The sequence below is a fragment of the Paroedura picta genome, chromosome 7, assembly GCF_049243985.1.
Source record: "Paroedura picta isolate Pp20150507F chromosome 7, Ppicta_v3.0, whole genome shotgun sequence".
NCBI lineage: Eukaryota > Metazoa > Chordata > Lepidosauria > Squamata > Gekkonidae > Paroedura > Paroedura picta.
In genome coordinates, this window is record NC_135375.1 from 74500405 (window position 1) to 74519794 (window position 19390).

Genomic DNA, 19390 nt, shown 5'->3' on the forward strand with positions numbered 1-19390 from the left:
ACAAATTTGCCATGTGTTTCACCTGCTTTTGCAATCTGTTCATGAGGCCATGATCCTGCAGGAACTTCCCTTGCACTTGTCAGCAACACCACTGCAGGATAGTTTTTTGGCCTTCCATGAGCATCAGGCTTCATTTAGCCACATGGACTCATGCAAGGATGCAGAGGGCATATGAAGGAAAAGCTTTTGGGATTCATCAGTTCATCTTTCTGAAAATCTGAATACAGGTAGGACAAAGATAAATGACAGGACAATTTTCTCTTACAGCTTCTTAAAGCAGCAGTTGGACTTTTTGCTCATGGTAAACAGTCATAGGCCCTGCTCCCTGTGAGTACATTAAAGTAACATTGCCAAACTTTTAAAAGTCTCCATGGTTTGAAAAACAAGCCTCACTTCTGTGGGTAGCTAGTAGCTTGCAGGACTGTCGGGTCAATGTTAGTTAAAACCCATCTTTTTCACTTACACTTCGATGCCTTTCTCCTTTGGCATTTAAATAAGCCTTGATCGCAGCCAATCCAGCGTATTCGCCTTGGGCCCCACTGCAAAACCACAAAACATAAAATGTCAAAGAATACAATTCAGTACTCAGTTTGTAAAAGGCCATTTTAAAGCAAGGTCCATAAAAGACCATACTTCAAATGTACACTGTGTAACAAATTCCCATGATGGTTCAATTTCACCACACATTACTAAATAGGCATGTGGACATTCATAACTATGATTGCATGAAGACACAGTGTGCTTGCTTCTTGCACTGAAGAGATACCTGGACAGGAAAAAATTATCTATGTGTTTAAAGCCTGCCCAAGAAACTGTTGAGACAAGCAAGGTTGCTCCTACCTGTTTGGTTGAAAGGAAATTTTGTCATAACCTGTGATCTCACACAGATCCTTTTCAAGCTCCTTGAAGAGTTGCTGGTATCCTTGAGCCTGATCTAGAGGTACGAAAGGGTGGATATGGGCGAATTCCTTCCATGTGATAGGCTACAGAAGAAAGGGGGAAAGGAGAAAATAAAGTAATTCTTCTGCATTAAAAATGTGATTAATGACCCCTGACACAGGTTTATTCACTGCATAGAGCAAGGTTGTTGTAGTTGGTAGGAGCACAGATTTCTAATCTGGCAAGCTGGGTTTTTATTCCCCGCTCCTTCTCCACATGCAGCCAGCTGGGTGACCTTGGGCTCGCCACAGCACTGATAAAGCTGTTCTGACTGAGCAGTAATATCAGGGCTCTCCCAGCCTCACCCACCTCACAGGGTGTCTGTTGTGGGGAGGGGAAAGGGAATGTAATTGTAAGCCACTTTGAGACTCCTGCTGGTAGAGATAAGTGGCAGATAAGAACCAACTCTTCTTCATAGGTGGAACGTTTCCTTTTTATCACCTGTCTTTTGAATTTGGGGGTAATCTATTTATTTATTTATTTATTATATTTATATACTGCCCTCCCTGAAGGCTCGGGGCAGTTCACATAGAACAGAATAGGAATAATACAAATAAATTAGATGATGAATGAACAATGATGAATGAAGTGAAACCATAAGCAACATGGAACAGTAGAAAAATGTGGGGAAAGTGGAGTTATATTACTGTTACCGAACCACATTGTTTTCCGAACAGTTCAGAAAGTAAGAATATATATAGAAAGCCTCACTTGTAGGCATGAGTCAGAGTATGTTTTTCACATGCTGGGTGCTGATTACTAATTATTCCCTTAAAGTAGAAGTGTAGGAATACATAGACTCCATGTTTCTGGGGTGGGTTCTTTTTAACTGAATTATCAACTATTTCACCCTCCTTGTGAGTATAAGTAGGATTCTGAAATGTTCTTGGAGCAAGTTCATACAACTAATTTTCCTCTCAACAGTCTCATGAAGAAATCCAGAGGAGGATTTCTGGCAAACAGGTCAGATGCCACAACATGCCTAAAATTTCTAAGCCCACCTTCAAACCCACTTCCACCTGGATCTCCCCAATATGGTAATTCAAAGCATACTTTCACGAGAAGGAAAAAGAGGCTGCATAAGACAGTCTTCAGTGTTCTGTTCTTCTTAAGGCATCCACTAAGTCTGGAATTGTTTACTGGCCACTTGCAAGGTAAAGTAGGCAGTGAGTGGGCCACCTATTACTTTTTTTTTCTATTGTTCTCAGAAAAGGCATACAGTTGCTAGAAAAGCTTACCATAAGTTCTGTTGAACTGTTCAGCTTCATTGTACAGGATCCCTGGGGACAAAAAATAAACACATTCAAATGCAATCAGTGGGTTTCATTAAAGGAGACTAGCAAATACCAATTTTACCTTTTTAATTTATACCTACTAAAGGAATCATGCTGTGAACAAGGGAAATATCTTTGTTTTCCAGTCTTTTCATATACCGGACAATATTTGTTTCAGAATGATAGCTGAAGACAAAAACATTACATTAACAAGCCAGTTCACTAAGCAATCCAGACAATACAGTTAGCATCCCCAAAAATACCATGTTATTAGACACAACTGCAAAACACTGGACCCTTCCTTTTTCTTGCTTCTATTTTGTTTTTACAAATAGTTGCCCATCATCTGACAATATGTTACATTATCCACCTAGCATGAACGTAAAATAAGTAATGTTTCAGATCCAATAATGGTATGTGGCCTCCATATTTAGATGCATGCATGCATTATCAAAAGTTTAGGCAACTTCCTCAAGTTTTCAGGCATCTTTCTAAATGTAAATATATGTGGGAGTAGAGCTAGAGAGTTCAGTCCTTAACTTCCCCATAGCTTGTAGGCAATAACACTTTGAAGTCTGAAAATTAAATCCCTGTTCTGCTATTATAATCCTTAATCCAACTTGATCAAATAAAAACGGAAAGCACAACTAAGAACAGACAGACAGTCCAATGAATGTCACAAACCTGTTGAATACTTGATGTGTAAGGAATTCTGAAGTTCTCTTAAATGGAGTGCCAAAAATGACCCTTGTTTCTTCACCCATGCTTTCAGCAACCAGTTCCTTTAAAAGAAAAGAAGCATATGCGCTCATGGGTATGATTTCTTTGCTTACACAATGTATTCATCTAGAAACTGAAGGCTATTTATTTCTCATCTCAGATCTTTTACCTAGATTGTAGTAATTGACTAATTAACTGTCAGTGAAACACTAATGTGTACAACTTTCAAGCTACTTGCAGGAAATGCTGGCTATGAGACATTTATCTGCAAAGATATACTTCCAGGGGAGTTGTCCTCCTTGGTCTGAAGCATCCATGCAGCGTATCAGTTAGAAATATCTGAAAGTGAATTTATCTTTCAATTTACACTTTGCCACACAAAGCTCAAAGTGCAAAAATCAATCTAATGGCCACCCATGGCCCCAATCGCAGATAGCTAAATTCACAGATCAGGGCCATGTGGAGGCTAGAGAGATTTTTCTACAAACTTGGGGCAAGCACAGAAAACACACCTATCTCAAGGTGCCCAGTAGGTCAGGAGCCAAGCTGGACCCAGGATCAGAGACACAACAGCCTGGGAGTAGTGTTGAGCCCAACAGTAGCACAATATGGCAGCCTGGGAGACCCAGCAGATAGGTGTGGGAATGGGCTTTCCCCTCCTGCAACTTCCACTCCCTCAAGCCAGCAGCCTACTGCTGACCCGTTGGAGGGTAGGTGGGGAAAGCAGCAAGCTGAGGGTATATGAATGGTAAATGTGAGGGGTAGTGGGTGGGAAGAAGGCAAGGGTGGGGGTCAGTGGACTGCCAAGGGTAGTGTCTGGTAGGTGAAGGATGCAGCAAGGATTGGGTAGACTGCTGGAGAAAAAGTGTCAAAAGAGATAGGGGTAGATTAACAGATTAACAATGGCCAGGAGCCGCAAGCGGCTTGTGGCCATTGATTGGTGGGGGGGGGGAACCTTAGCAGGTTCAGCAGCCCAAAGCTGTGCAGGGCTCATCCCTGTTAAACAGGGAGGAAGCATTGATGGTCCAGCAGCTGGGAGCTGTTTGGGGCTCATCAGCATGATCTTCGATGTGGGTGGGGAGAAACCTTGGCAGGTCCAGGCATAGGGAGTTGTGTGGCGCTTACTGGTGTGTGTGGAAGGGAAGAAGCCAGGCCTGGCGGCAGTGATAAAACTTAAGATATGCAATTAATCCCTTCCCCAGTTCTTGCAGGTCTCCACTTGTTTAAACTATTGTTTAAAACTCAGATCAAGGGAGATAGCTTCCAGCAAAATTAAGTAGTTTAAGATTCCTTCCCAGATCTTGTTTTGCTATAATTAAAGGAATTTGAGCCATTACTTAATATGTTACTTTTTAGTATAATAGAATCATGGAGTTGGAAGGGACCTCCAGGGTCATCTGGTCCAACCTCTGCACAATGCAGGGAACTCGCAACTGCCTGCCTACCCACAGAAACCCCAATTTCATACACCCAGGTGATACCCCCTCTCCCAAGAGAACCAGACTCTCTGGCCAGTCTGGCTTGCAGGAAATTTGCCTCCAGACCCCAAAGTCATGCTCGGCTCCTCCTCCTGGCCCAGCTGCCTGTGCCACAAGAGCCAAGGACTGACACAACCCTTCCTAAAGTATTTAACAGTTGAGGCAGCTGCCCTTTTAAGGATTCTGAATCCTAGGATTTCAGGGAACAAATTACAGCCTCATGACACTTATTTCATGGAGCAAATCCAGAAACAAGCATTATTCAGTGTTTCAGCAAACAGACAGCTATTCAGCCACCGTTTTACCACACACAGTTTAATTTTAAAAGCAGGATATTACTTGCTGGAAAATCTGTTAAGCCATAATAAAAATTTTCAGCCATAATACAAATCAAGCCAGCAATTTCACACCTAACTTAATAAAGGATGTTAACTTCCTATACTTGACCTAATTGGATTTTGCCAACAGAATAATTTGGAGAACCTTAAATTTAATCCCTTTCAAAGCAACAGTAAATGTTCTCAAGTAAAAGTTACGGAGACATTTCAGCTCCCCACCTCTGTAAACTCACCCCCATAATCTCAACTGCTCTACATGCAAGCAATAAAGTAAGACAATCTCAGTGAATGGCAACTGAATTGGCACCTCGGAAGAAGAATTAGTTCTTATATGCCACTTTTCTCTACCCGGAGGAGTCTCAAAGTGACTTACATTTGCCTTCCTCTTTCTCTCCCCCAGCAGACACCCTGTGAGGTAGGTGAGGCTGAGAGAGCCCTGATATCACTGCTCAGTCAGAACAGTGCCGTGGTGAGCCCAAGGACACCCAAGCTGGTTGCATGTGGGGGGAGCACAGAATCAAACCCAGCTCGCCAGATTAGAAGTCCGCCCTCCTAACCACCACACCAAGTTGGATCCCCAACCAGATCTCCTTCTCCATCCTCTTAGTGCTAGTTACCTAAGCTCCAGAGCACAAACAACTTGTACTAAGGACTGAGCATGATGGAAACACCCACGGGCTAACAAACCTTTCCCTCAGCCAAAAGATCCTTTTGCTGCTTGCCCACCCCAATGTGTATGAGTTGTGTTGTTAAGACTACAGGAATCCACAATGCTATGTCTGTGATGGACAGGTTTGCACCCTATCTGATATTAGCATGCTGTTCCCTGACTGCACATGAAGTGCTTTAACCACAGCACTACTTACAGCTGAAGATTCACAACCAAAGATCCATAATAGGTCATCCAGATCTTTTTCAGTTATAGTTTCATCAAGAGATAGGCCAACCTGCAACAGGCACAAATGAAGAAGCATATAAACATCTAGATTCTTTTTATGTTAATTCCTCATTAATACTTTATCTACAATTAGGACTGTACATTTGGTTTTTATGAGGAAAAATAAACCCCCTCAAAAATACATTGCTGGTATTGTTTAGGTATTTTAAAATCTAAATACAATTAGAGAATCTTTTTGACTACCACCATAGTTGATACCTACCTAAATTGAATAGCTGTGAGTGAAGAGGTTTAAACTTTAAAGAGCTACAAAATTACCTTTCAGCTCTCTCTTCAAGGGGTCTTTCCTCCTTTTGTTCTGGTTTCAATCCCATAGGCAGCCTGGGCCCAATGTATCTTAAGGACCACCTGTCTCCCTATGCCCCCTGCAGAGCCTTGCATTCTGCAGATACTAATAAACTGGTGATCCCTGGTCTGTATGAGATGCTTCTGGCCCTGGTCCCGCCTGGTAAAATGAGCTCCCAGATAAGCTGAGGGCCCTGCAGGAGCTATACCAGTTCTTCAGGGCCTGCAAGATGGAGCTCTTCTACCAGGTTTTTGGTCAAGGCTACGCCGGAAGATCTAGAGCTCTGAATGGGTTTGCCATTTAATTTAATGGTCTCCAGAGGACTCCGGGGAATAGTAGAGGACAGGAAGGCCTGGAGGATCATTGTCCATGGGGTCGCAATAGGTCAGACACGACTTTACACCTAACAACAGAGGGTGTAATATTTTTGGGATTCCTGTATATTACTAAATCCAAATACCATATCAGTGAATATCAGTATATACAGATTTTTTAAAATGAATTTCTTGTTCTTGCACACCCAATCTACAACTTCTGAATTGTTACAATAGCAACATTATGTTTAAAGCAACTTTCCACCATGCTTAAAGCCTTCAGAAAACATCTAACTAGAAAACTCAAGACTAATATTTCTATAGATTCTATAGGTTTAGTGTATAGTTCTTGTAGCCTTCTTAATAGAGGATTGCTCTTTGTGGGTCTTCTGGATCTCAGCAAGTTCCTACTAAATATATTTATTACTAAATTATTAAATATTTTCAGACAATTTAAAGTATGAAACTTTAAAAATGATATAAAATAGAGTCTCAAAGGCACCAGAGTTATAGGCTCTGTTTAGACCAACTTCTAATTTTCGAATGCTGAAAATGAATCTGGTTTATCCTTGAGCACTGTATTCACCTTCCTTGGTACAGAATCCTGGCCTGTAGCCAAGAAATAAACTACATTTAAACCCCCCAGTTTGGCCATCAGTAGAGACTCCAGTTTTCGTTCAACCAGAGAAGTCTTCAACCTGGGTTCTATGCATGAGGGGAGGAGGCAGCATGGGAACCCAATGATAAACCAGGTTTGTTCTCATCAAAAATAAACACTGGTTTGTTTGCAATGTTTTACTACAGTCAGAGAAGACTTTGTAACTTTCTCTGACAAATTCTAAGAATCCCAGCAATGAATAACATTAAGTAACAGGCTGCAAAGATTTCATTTGCATAGGAGTGTCACTTTTTCCAGACGAGCTACTATCATTAGTTTGTCATAAATAACAAGTGGTCTGAAGATGCCGGAGGGATCTCAACGCTTGAGGCTAAATAGGTATGGGTTAGTATTCGGCCTGCATGGAAGATTCCCCCATGAAGAAACAGTAAGATTCAAGTATAATAAATAACTATCACATCTACAAGTATTTGGGAATAAATTCTCAAAGAATTAAAAAGGAGGATGAAAAAGAGTGTCTTTATAAATCTGGAAACTTAACAATACCCCTGGTGTTTTTTAACGTATGGGGAAAAGTATTTTTACTACACCAGAGGGTGGGTTGGGTAGATTGCTTAAAATTAGTCATAAAAATGAAAAAACAAAACAAAAAACCTACCAACCAGCAACAAAGACAAAATGCCACCCTTTAAGAATGGGAAGAGATCAGCAACAAAGGCACCAGGAAGAAATCACAGCATTTTGTCAGTTTCAGCCTCAATGCAGTTTCCAACTCATTTTCATAGAGATAAATACAACCCCAGCACCATAAAATATTTGCAGTGCAATTTACAGAAAAATTATAAGGATGGGGGAGACCTGAGGAATATATGGAGCTGTCAAAGATCAATAGAACTTGATTTTCAGCTCCTTAGTCTGACACCAGTACATGTGCAACCACATTTTTTTAAAGCAGACATTACAAGGTAACATCTACTTACACAGTAAATAAATGACTTCCATGTTAAGTACCCTTATGTTCATAAAATTACTACAGTATTTTAAAGTCTCTACAGTACTTTAAAGAATTAACAAATCCTACTGGAAGAGTTCAGTCCGTAAACTGTCACTTACTGTTCCATTGCTGTAAATCCGCAGGTTTATTTGTCTCTGGGCTGCCCTGCACAAGACCTCTTGAACATCACAACCACACTGGATTTTCAGGGTATCAAAAAATACGTCATGTTGCAGTTTATGACCTGCTCTCTTCAGACCTATCAGAAACAACACATAAAAACTCTCTGCGCCACTAGCCAATCATGTTTCCTTAAAGGTCCATATGCTTTTTGAGGGGTTGTTTCCAATTTTATCAGTAACTGTGCTGGGGACCAGAGCTGGAATAACATGGGTGTTACTGCACTGGAATTAAGTTGGTGCAATTTAAGAAGAAACGTGTTGGCCAATCTGCTTGCTTCACTGCCAGTTTTCCTAGTCTCTTAAACAGTTCTTCTGACCAATAATTCCACAATCTGTTTTTTCAAAGTACTGGATTCTGTTTTTGACTAGATTATGTCAATCACTTAAGACCTGCCACCATGCAGCCATTAAATATTCACTTACCTTCAGCTAAAATCAGAGTGGCATTATGCACTCTCCTGGCAATGTGCTTTAATCCATTAGCACCATGATAGACTCCAAACATTGCGGCCATGTTAGCCAAAAGTGCCTAAAATAGACCAAATGGGTAAACATGTCAATTTGCTAGCATGTTAGTATAATTAGAAGTTAAACGTTTCTGCAGTATATTAAGAAAGACATTACTATTCATACACTGATCATCATTATATATAATCTGAACAAAAAGGCAAAGAAAGTTACAATTATGCCTGACATTATCAACAATGCAATAACGCTTTACAAGGTCTTGACTGTAATATATGCAAAACATCTTTTATTAGCTGTACATTTGAGTAATTATAGTCTGTGGCACAATACTGTCCTTGCCAATGGTAGGCACGGAGACCCTTGATGCACTTGGGCACATTAGCCTAGGGCATGGCAACCCCAATGTCTCTTAGCTGGGTATCCAATAGCATATTTTCCCATGTAGAGTCTCCAGAGCCAGCTCTCAGCCTGTGGTAGAAGCCCATACCAGGGATCCTAATCTCAGTCTGCATCCCAGGGACAAATTGGACACATCTTTTAGTTCCAGAAATCAGAGTCCAAAACGACTGGAGCCTTGCTACTACGTGGATACCCCTCACATCACATCTCCCAGACTGCAACATTATAATGCAGATATTCCAGGTAAAGGCTACAAATCTTCTCAAGTGCAGGTTCGCCACCCTCAAGGTGTGTACCTTCCACACCAGCATAAGCTTTGATTCAAATACAGCTCTGTATTTACGCTTTGCCTCTCCATAATGATGTGTGGCAAGAACCTATTCTGGGATCAAAATGTCAAAAGAAGTAGCATTTTTTTATCACATTTCTCTCTTCCTTGGACTAGAGTATTTTGATCATGGTTAGGGCGCAAGGCCTAACCTATTACTTTAATTTAAAAGTCTGGCAGAACACATTTGTACCACCAGCAAAAGCTGCCAGGCATCTTGGCTGCTTGCTAAATGTGATGATGACCAGCTATGAAGGGCAATTCACAGCTACTCTTAAATGGCCCTCACCAACTGAAACCCTCAAAAAAGCTCACCTGAGCAGTGCAGATATTGCTTGTAGCCTTATCCCTCCTGATATGTTGCTCTCTGGTTTGCAGTGCAAGGCGATATACTTCTTTCCCATTTGCATCCCTTGAGCCATTTGGGGGAGGGGGGACAGAAATAGATTACTTCAATTGCTTAAAAGTCTCTCCGTCTGTCAACATAACAGTAACTGGTCCACAAGAAACCCATAAGCTTGAATAACAGAAAACTCTTGCAAAATTATTAAATGATCACTGAACAAATATTTGCATCAGGGCCCCCCCTCTCTTCAGCATCTGCTGGGGTCAAATGGGATGAGGAAAGATGTTAGCTCACTGTGATAGCCATTAATACAAAGTGTAGCCCTGTGAGGCAACCCTCCCCCCCCCAAAAAAAAAACATGAGGAAAATGGCTAGTGGGGAAGGCACCATAAACTCCCTTTCCCCCTTTGAAAATGCTTTCCTTAGAGAGGTCATTAAATAGTAAGGAAACCATTTATTTATTTATTTTTGAATCCTGCCATTCCCAGTAACTGGCTTGTGGCAGGCGACAATTGATAAAACCCCGTAACAATAAAATTCCATTAAAATACCAATAACTAGATTTCCAATAACCTAGATTCCCAGCCTCATGGTTCCCTTGGAAGGCAAATGCATGTGTGTGTATATGGTGTGTATGGGGGGGCAACTTAACCATTCACAGGCTTGCCAGTTCTCCCAGGCAATTTTACTACTTCTGTCCTGCAACATGGCTGTTAGGACTGGAAGAGGCCTGCCTGTAGAACAAAATAGTATGGAAGGGAAATATTTGCAGGAGAGACATTTGGGTGCAAATAGAAGAACTGGGCCCTCATCCTGCACTGATCTTCCTCTGTACTTGCCTTAATTAGCATCTTCCAGTAGGCTGCAAAGTTCTGGACCAAGTCCAATTTATCCATCAATAAAATTCAGGTGAAGTTCAACCAATATTACCTTCACAATCTGGGAAGGTAGTAGCTGGATCCGGTGTTTATAAACCAAGTAATAGTATAAACGTAAAATCCTTGCAATTCATAGCAGATCAGCTAATTTCAAATTTTCAGATGGTCTTAGATTTTTCACTTGCATAGTCTACATGCTTGTGCAAAGTATCAATGGCTTCTTGAAGATCACCACAAATTCTTTTTTGGAAGTGTACAAGTTTTGACTGTAACTTTACTATTTAACAGTTCTAACTAGTTACCTTCATTATTTTTGGGAATTGTGGTGGATTAGAATAGATGTAACAGGAGGTAAGACACAATTAAGGTTTTATAGCATCAAAACAGCCTAATGTGGTTTGATACAAGCATATTCTATGTTAAAGTTCAGCAAGTAAATCTGTTTGGACGAAGAGTTGAATTTTATTGAATAATGAAAATAAAAGTGATTTTAGACTGATATTCCTCTTCATGAGAAAAGAACAGGTAATGGCACATAGAAGGAAACACTACTTTAGTGGACTTTAATTTTGCACCAGTTTACTACTATCCACTAAAACCATGCTCTGCAAACTCCCATGAGAGGTCTGGGATTCAGATTTTAAGCTAAAACATACTTTACCTTGTAACCCCCACCATTCTTCCAGGCATCATTCGCACCAAATTCTCCTTGACAGCAAAGAACGCTGCATGTGGTCCACCATAACAAAGTGGTACCCCAAACCTCTGAGAGCTACCCAAAGCAACATCAACACCAAACTCTCCTGGAGGTTTCAAGATGCACAGAGCTAACAGGTCAGTTGCACAGCAGGCAAGAGTCTGAAACAAGAGAAGGCCAGCTTAGTTGTTGGCATCTTTTATGGTGAAAAAGCTACACAGAAATGATCTAAAAGATCTTACAATGTGATGCACACAAGTTTTTTCTTAAAGAAGCAAAGGACAGCATTCATTAACTCCTTTTTCCTGGAGATCAGTCTCCCCCCCCCCCTTGGGTACCATAGTAACCAGCCCAATGAAAATACACAGTAATATTTTCAAACTGTCTGTTGAATGTAGCACATATTAGCTACTAATTATATATCCTCAATGATTCGAATATGATAAAAAATATAATGGATCTCCAACATTTATATGAACAGACACTGCAGATTTACTTATACCAAAGAACCTACATACAGACCTGTTTGTCGCCTCTGCTCGAATTATTGCAGGGCAATCCATGAGGATGCAGGAGCACAGATGTTCCTACCAACTGGCATACTGGGAGAATGCTCTTCAACAGCTGCAACATAGCAGCTCATTTACCACACACACAATCCATGTAGATATTTATCACAACCTGCTTTTACCCCATTCTGATGAGCCTGATCAACAAGTCCAGTGAAGTCTTCGATTCTCCCCTCAGTATCTGGATACTGGAACAGCACTCCACTGACATCTTTCTCACTGAAGTCCATCTCATGAGGCAGCTTCAGCTCCACAAGGATCCCAGTGTAACTGCAAAGCAAATGATATCCAGCAGCAGGAAACTATTTCCTAAGACTAAGCCACCTTATGGTCAGTTTCCCCTGGACCCAGACATAAGCCTGGACAAGGGATTTCCTGCCTTTTCTTCCCCAAAGTGGTTCCTAAGAACCATGAACTCAAAGGGATGTACTGCATACGAGGGCTGCTGCTGCTGCTCTGGATCTCTCTTTTTCCCTCAAAGTGTGATATTTATTCAGTCTCTGTGCAGAAATTCTATCCCAAAGAGCTTCATTTTGGATGCATGTTGACATGGTCCCAGTTGAGAAGCAGAAATAAATCAAAATGATAGTCAACATTAAATACGTTGATAAAACAGTGTGTGAAATTGATAGCTTATTGCTTCGCTTGTGGAGACTAGAAAAGACGTATGAGTGATGCCAATGTCTTGGAGGCCAGCCAAGAGGAGATCAACACAGAGGACAGTTCAGACACAGAGCATCTTGTCATTTTCTCCCTTGGCTTCTAGAACAAGATGGTCTTGATAAACAGGTCTTGAACTGTATGAGAGGAAGCAAAGATACCACCAGTGCCTGTTTCCCATGACAGGATGTGTTGGCCTATGCAGTTTTAACTGTTCTGAACCCCAAATTTTGCAAGGGAGTGTACATAAGTAGGGTAATGCGCTTCAGCCGCTGAAGTGCACAACCCTATTCATAAGTTTGGAATTATACAAAATGATGACCAGGTCCTTTGGTCAGCTACTATGAAAGGAAAATCAGGGCCAGTACTGTTTGTGAAAAGGTGGCCCTCGAGGGTATAACAAGCTCCAAGAGAACTATATAACTGTGCAGAGTCCACCACACTTGAGACCAACAGGGCAACATCAGAGGTGACAGTCAACCATCAGGACTCCCACCTGACAGCAACAGAGTACCTGTCAGATATGCCACCTGACAGAGTGAACTTTCTTCAGTGCTTGAATGGTAACTTAACGAAATAGAATGCTTAAGATGTAGCATCACCTTGTTGATTTAAAATCAGTAATTAAAGAAGAAATTAAGTGCTGTGGTCATTGAGTTCCCTCTTAAACTATCTGTTTCCTTCAAGGGAGGTCTGGGCACCCACTGATCCTGGGGCACCAGTTAGAATTAATTAGCTAGAAAACATTAACATTTTTAATGATACCCCTTACAATGCGTGACATTGCTTTTGAGAGAATACAAAACAAACATTACTTTGCTCTAGTCTGCACCACAGCTATTGTCTGAGGATGGCATCGGATGTCAACATAAAACTTCTTCCTTTTATTGTGCCTGTAGAGGAAAAATGAACATTTAAATATTTTAAATATGCTTCACGAGAAAACACAACTCTTTATTTCAGTTTAAAACTGCAGCATAACTACATACTGTCTTCAAGATAATTAAACTATGCTATCTGGAAAAAAGTAGTTTCTGGTGTACAAGGCATAAAAGTTTCCATGCATGTAAGTGAAACCGGCACCCCTTCTGTTCCGATTGGCTTTGACAGTTGTGGTCCAGATTTCCATTTCAGGTGAGGCTGGCAGAAGAACACATCATGCAGAAGTCAAGCCCCCAGCCTTTTTAATATAAGGCAAAGGCAAGGCAAAACATTTCATTATGAGATATTCATTTCAGGTATATACATAACTTGCTTACCTGTGACACAGTTGCATTGCTTCTGCAGCAGCAGTTCCTTCATCCAATAGAGATGCATTGGACACATCCATTCCTGTGATGTCACACACCATCGTCTGATAATTCAGCAAACTCTCCAGTCTGCCTTGGGACACTTCTGGCTGGTAAGGGGTATACTGGGTAATCCTATTGACATTAAAAGGTTTCAGAATTCAAGCGTGTTCAAGCAATGAAAAAAAACATGTTTGTCTAATGAGAAAGTGACAGTTGCATATCTACGGGCAATTTTATTACAAAAAAATGTAGGCAAATCAATTAAAATAATCATTTGTATTATCATTTCAACTGGATAAATCCACAATTTTAGAATGGCATTTGTGTAGCAAAAAGAAGCTTCTCTCTATAATGTGGACATTCATTCAGCCAAAAGAAAAGTTCTGATTAATAGTATACTTTCAAAATATATTATTCTGATAAAATGTTTTGAGTTCATTCAGTACATTTGAAGTTTTATACTTTATGTTTGATATCACTTTTTAGTGAAGGGCACTTATTTTAAGCCCCCAAATGAAAAGTATAAAACAGTATAAAAAGAAATCTAGAAGGAAGATGCATTAATGATTCAGTGCACCCATTAACATTAAACTATATATTTATTTAGAGATTTATAATCCACCCTATCTTCAAAATTTCAGGGTGGATTACAGAATTATAAAATACACATCAAATCTGATATACAATGAACTTTAAATTAATTAAACAAAGTTCCACAGGGCCTTCAAGATGGAGCTCTTCCACTGGGTTTATGGTTGAGGCCAGTCAGGAAATTATACCTCCAGAAACTACTGGGCCTCCCTCCAGTCCTTTCTTTCCTACTCTTTCCACCTTCTGATGCCTTTGACAATCAATTTCACCCTTGGAATGTATTGTTGATGCTGATAATTCTGATAGTTCTTAATAGCTTTGTGATTTTAAAGTTTATAGGCTTTATTGCCAAACTGCTTTATTGTATACAATGAAAGCTCGTTCATCGCCCTGAGATGGGTGACCAAAAAGAGTGGGATAGAAATAATAAAGGCTGGGCTAGAACAGATTTTTAAAAACAATGTATAGCTTCAGCTTGTCATTGTTTTAAAAAGCTAACGTGCACAAACTATAGATTTCCATTTTTTAGCAAGATAGAACATTTATTTTTCACTTCCACAGGCTATACTTACACACAGACCTTTTAAAGTCACAATTTAAACATACTTTAAAATGCCCAAGTAGCACAATTTTCTACATTAATCCAAGATATTCTGTTTTTCTTACTGTCTCTGAAGTTGTTCACAGGGAGTACAATCCCACTAAAACCTTCTGAATTTAGCTTTATAATATCCTCTGAGTAGAAAGAGACATCATAAGTAACCATCTGATTAAATAGACTTGTAGGCAACTGCTTTAGACAAGTAAAACTCCTCCAGGTGAGCTATTTAACAGTGTTAACACTAGCCAATGTTTAAGTAACACAGGCCCTCTCCTAGAACCAAAACCTTTAAGTGCCAGCGTGGTGTAGTGGTTAAGAGTGGTGGCTCTCTGGTGAGCCAGGTTTGATTCCCTGCTCCTCCACATGCAACCAGCTGGGTGATCTTGGGCAAAAGCTATTTTGACCAAGCAGTCCTGTCAGAGCTCTCTCAGGCCCACCTACCTCACAGGGTATCTGTTGTGGGGAGAGAAAGGGAAGGCGATTGTAAGCCAGTCTGAGTCTTTCAGGCAGTGAAAAGCAGGGTATAAAAAAAACAACTCTTCTAAATCTCAGTGTGATACCTCATTTTACACAACGGATCATTCCTGTACATCACTCACAGCAACTATTAATACCCTCAGAAACTGGTTCTTTACTATCTGTCCCCCATACATGCCCTATTTTGATTACTTCTGTTGAGTTCTTTTGTATGCTCTAACTTTGCTCTTTTATGGGTACTGATATGCATTTGCCAGAGGTTTAACCAACACACATGAAACCTCACAAGTTCAAATATGTCTCAAAATAATCACTAATTATCACCAAAGCAGATTTCTAGAGTTAAGTCTAGACACATTGTCAACTCTCTCATGAAGCCAAACATTCTATTCTTTGTCCATTCATTTATGTTCTAGTCACGTTGCTGGAATTCATTAGCTGTGTTTCTAAGGCAACACCACAGCAGAGAAGTAGTGTGAAGATGTTCAAGTATAGACACCAAAACATGTGCAGCTGAAGTCCCCAATGTTACAATGTTAACATCTGATGGTAACTGAGCCAATCAATTAAAAAAAATCTACCCTATTCTCCGGTCAAATGAAAATGATAGACAATCTAGGAGAGAGAAAAAGAAACCTACTGCTATTTTGCAAACTTTCCTTATTGCAACCTTTCCTTGTTACTAGTTGATTTTCTCATTAAGAAAAATTAGCTGCTAAACTCCAGTGACTGTCACTCATCTTACAAAAAATTCTGGCTTATTTAAATATCCAAATCTTTCTGTATTACTACCGCATAAACAGCAATTTTCAGTGGATCAAACAAACAGTAATGGATCAGAATTTTCCTCTTCGAACTAACTCATGCCAAAGAGCAGTTATTAAGCCTTAGTTTCACCTTTTTGTATGCTTTACTTTATGAGCCTCCGGGAAGGGTGGTATATAAATTAAAATAAATAAATAAATAATAAATAAAAACATAGCTACTACAGCCTCTTCTGCTGAGTTAGAATGCTTCATGTAATTTTATTTCATGCAAGTCTCACTGGCAACTGCTGAAAAAAGCCAATGCGCAGTGTGAAATCTGTCCATCGGATTAAATAAAAATTTGGACAGCCATTACCTTTGTATGTATTGTATTAGACCAGGGGTAGTCAAACTGCGGCCCTCCAGATATCCATGGACTACAATTCCCATGAGTCCCTGCCAGCATTTTCTGGCAGGGGCTCATGGGAATTGTAGTCCATGGACATCTGGAGGGCCGCAGTTTGACTACTCCTGTATTAGACGATAGATAATTCACACATATAACAGGCTGGGATCATTCCATCTATGGTGACATTAATTCAAATTTAGGATAGCTCAACACCCATTTTTAAAAATTGATTCTAAGACAAATTATGTATTGGTGGCTTTGCTTATCTTTTCCATTCTCTTTCAGTTTTGATATTACACTATATCACCCCTTAATGAACCATGCATACAGTGCAGACTGGGCAAGTTTGCAGTGGATTTTCAAAACATCAACTGGAAATAATCTGCCAACGATCTCTTCTTGGTGTTGGAATATGAAAGATCTATAGTGTGCTTGATTCAACCACATATAAAGAATACCTTACAGGGGGCATTGGATGTAATGTGTATTTTGCATAGTTAGAATAGGAACATCCTGGAATTTTTCCGATACTCTCCTCCAGTGTCCTGATTGGCCCTTTGGAGATTTCCTGCTCCTCTGAGCATACTTCTTCCTTGCTTGCCTCCAAAATCAACAGACTGAATGAAGACAACAGACAGAACTCTCTCTCTCTGCTCCTCTTTACATATTGAAACTCTGCCAACGCTTCATCCCTAGCACCTCTCAAAAAGTTGCTTCTGAGGGTCAAGCACAGTTGAAATGGTAGGATGCAGCCCTGAAGTCTGAACTGGGGAGGGGAGCAAAAAACATTTCTTGTGCAAACAAAAACATCTTTCCACTCAGGGAGGAGAGAATATGAATCTCACTTCTAGTCCTGAGTACAGTGTTATTTCTGCTAAATATCACCTGAAAATAAAGAAGCTAGTCATAAATGAATGACTATGTGCACTTGTCTTCCAAGAGTAGCAAGACTACTCATCTCTTTCCAAAACCCCTACTGAGTTACATTCTTGTTAGAAGAATGTGAATGTTTTGCCAGATTAGTCTTTGAATGCTCTTTGCTTACACTGCTTCCTGTAGTTCACTTGAAACTTGCTTAGAAAAAACTTTAAAAACCACATACCCCACACACTTTTATATATCCTTTTCTCTACTCCTGCCAATTACTTCGAGGACCAACTTTACATGTCCATTAACAGCACATTGTCCATTTTTACCATAATCTGGAACGGACTCACTTTCAGGACATTCCTCTAAACACATCTTAAAGCTGTGTCACAGGAACTGCGTTTTTTAATATGAATAGTACAGTGCTCTAGAAACAGAATCTTTCTTACAAGTTAGGACCTATGATAATTGAGGGCTGGGGGAGGGAGGAAGAAACCTCCCATCCCTGCTGCTTACCCACACTTGATTCCCTTCTTACAGCTTAGGGGACGGGTGACTGGGGGGAAATACCTGCCCCCATTGCCAAACCTGGCACAACTCCAGTCTCCTCGAACTATTGTGCCTGGCATCCGTCTAATTTACAAACCAGCCTCATGTGGCTGGTGTAAGGTGACCAGATTTTAACATTGGTGGGCACCATTGACCGGGGGGGGGGAGGTCTTGATTAAAAATTTGGTCTATATGGAGCAACAAAAAGTTTCATAGAACGCATAGAACACAAAAATAGTATTGTAATATATATATTTTTTAATTTCAACATAAGTACAATTGGTACCCCCAGATGTCCCTCCAAAAGTGGGACAATCTGGTCACATTAGGCTGGTGGTATCTGCCACCCCAGCTCCTGGCCTCCTCATTTGCCAATACTGCCCTGTGACACGGAGGCTGGACTCAAAGTGGTTGTTCTGTTCTCATAAGATAACATTATTTTTTTTGGGGGGGGGACTTAAATGTATTTTTTTAGTTTCAGATTTTTCTGCAAATCTGCACCCAAAGTTTGCAGAAAGAACTGCTTAGCCTTTGTGTATCCCTGCTCCATAGATTTACGTACCCTCTGAAGGGGGCCATGGATGGCTATCAGAATATAAAATGTCTAAGGATTTAATAGCCTCTTACAATATGTGAAGCTGTGACACATAGCAAAGTGACAAGATATTTCTGAATATCTTCCTTTGAATAAACAAAAGGAAATCTAAACTTACAAACCAAAAATTTCAGAAATGTTACAAATGCATATTTATTGCAAAATTGTTGTTCAATGTCATGGTATAAACTAGATTTAGAAAAAGGACAATAAAAGCATACTGGTCTTGTTAGCTCAATATAAAATCTATGCATTTTCTCCTCTCTGTTGCAGAAGCTAAACTTGTAAGTGGCTAACTGCCTGTGGCAAATAACAGTTGTGTCCAGGTAATAAGCTTTAGAAAGTCAGGAAAGAAAGGATGACCACTAAAGCCACAAACAACAAGGGTATAAGTAGACACAAGGGACAATGGAAATATATTTAGGCTACTAACTTCTGTGAATTTATTTTCAAGCTTGGCTTGATGTAACCCACATATCTCACATTATTCTGTGACATCCATCATCTAATGATGGTCAGGGCAGACATCCCACTGAAATGCAAGTAAATGCCACATAAGGAACTTTTCCCAGACAGGATGAGATGGAAAGCATCCACTGGCCACTGCAAGTCACCATTATAGACCATCAGAGGAGCCTTGTGCCAACCAGGATGTGCCTTACATTTGATCTCACTGCTGGCCCAGCACTGATACCACTCTACGTATGTGTGCATGTATGCATAAAGTGCTGTCAAACTACAGACAACTTATGACAACCCCAGCAAGGGCTGTTCAGGCAAGTGAGAGGCAGAGGTGATTTGCCATTGCCTTCCTCT

At 40.3% G+C, this 19390-nt stretch overlaps 1 protein-coding gene across 2 annotated transcripts in view; it reads right to left on the reverse strand.

Annotated features, from left to right (window-relative positions):
- The window catches only part of GLDC (glycine decarboxylase), a 40373-nt gene that overhangs the window by 11108 nt on the left and 9875 nt on the right, over window positions 1–19390 (reverse strand). For both annotated transcript variants that reach the window (XM_077344959.1, XM_077344960.1), the window contains 13 exons: window positions 13707–13871; window positions 13263–13340; window positions 11910–12057; window positions 11183–11379; window positions 9613–9709; window positions 8526–8631; window positions 8040–8179; window positions 5616–5696; window positions 2898–2995; window positions 2315–2399; window positions 2178–2219; window positions 841–983; window positions 464–539 (listed from right to left, as the gene is read on the reverse strand). In XM_077344959.1, the coding sequence (XP_077201074.1) occupies window positions 464–539; window positions 841–983; window positions 2178–2219; window positions 2315–2399; window positions 2898–2995; window positions 5616–5696; window positions 8040–8179; window positions 8526–8631; window positions 9613–9709; window positions 11183–11379; window positions 11910–12057; window positions 13263–13340; window positions 13707–13871 (1456 nt within the window). The remainder of the gene's footprint in view (window positions 1–463; window positions 540–840; window positions 984–2177; window positions 2220–2314; window positions 2400–2897; window positions 2996–5615; window positions 5697–8039; window positions 8180–8525; window positions 8632–9612; window positions 9710–11182; window positions 11380–11909; window positions 12058–13262; window positions 13341–13706; window positions 13872–19390) is intronic.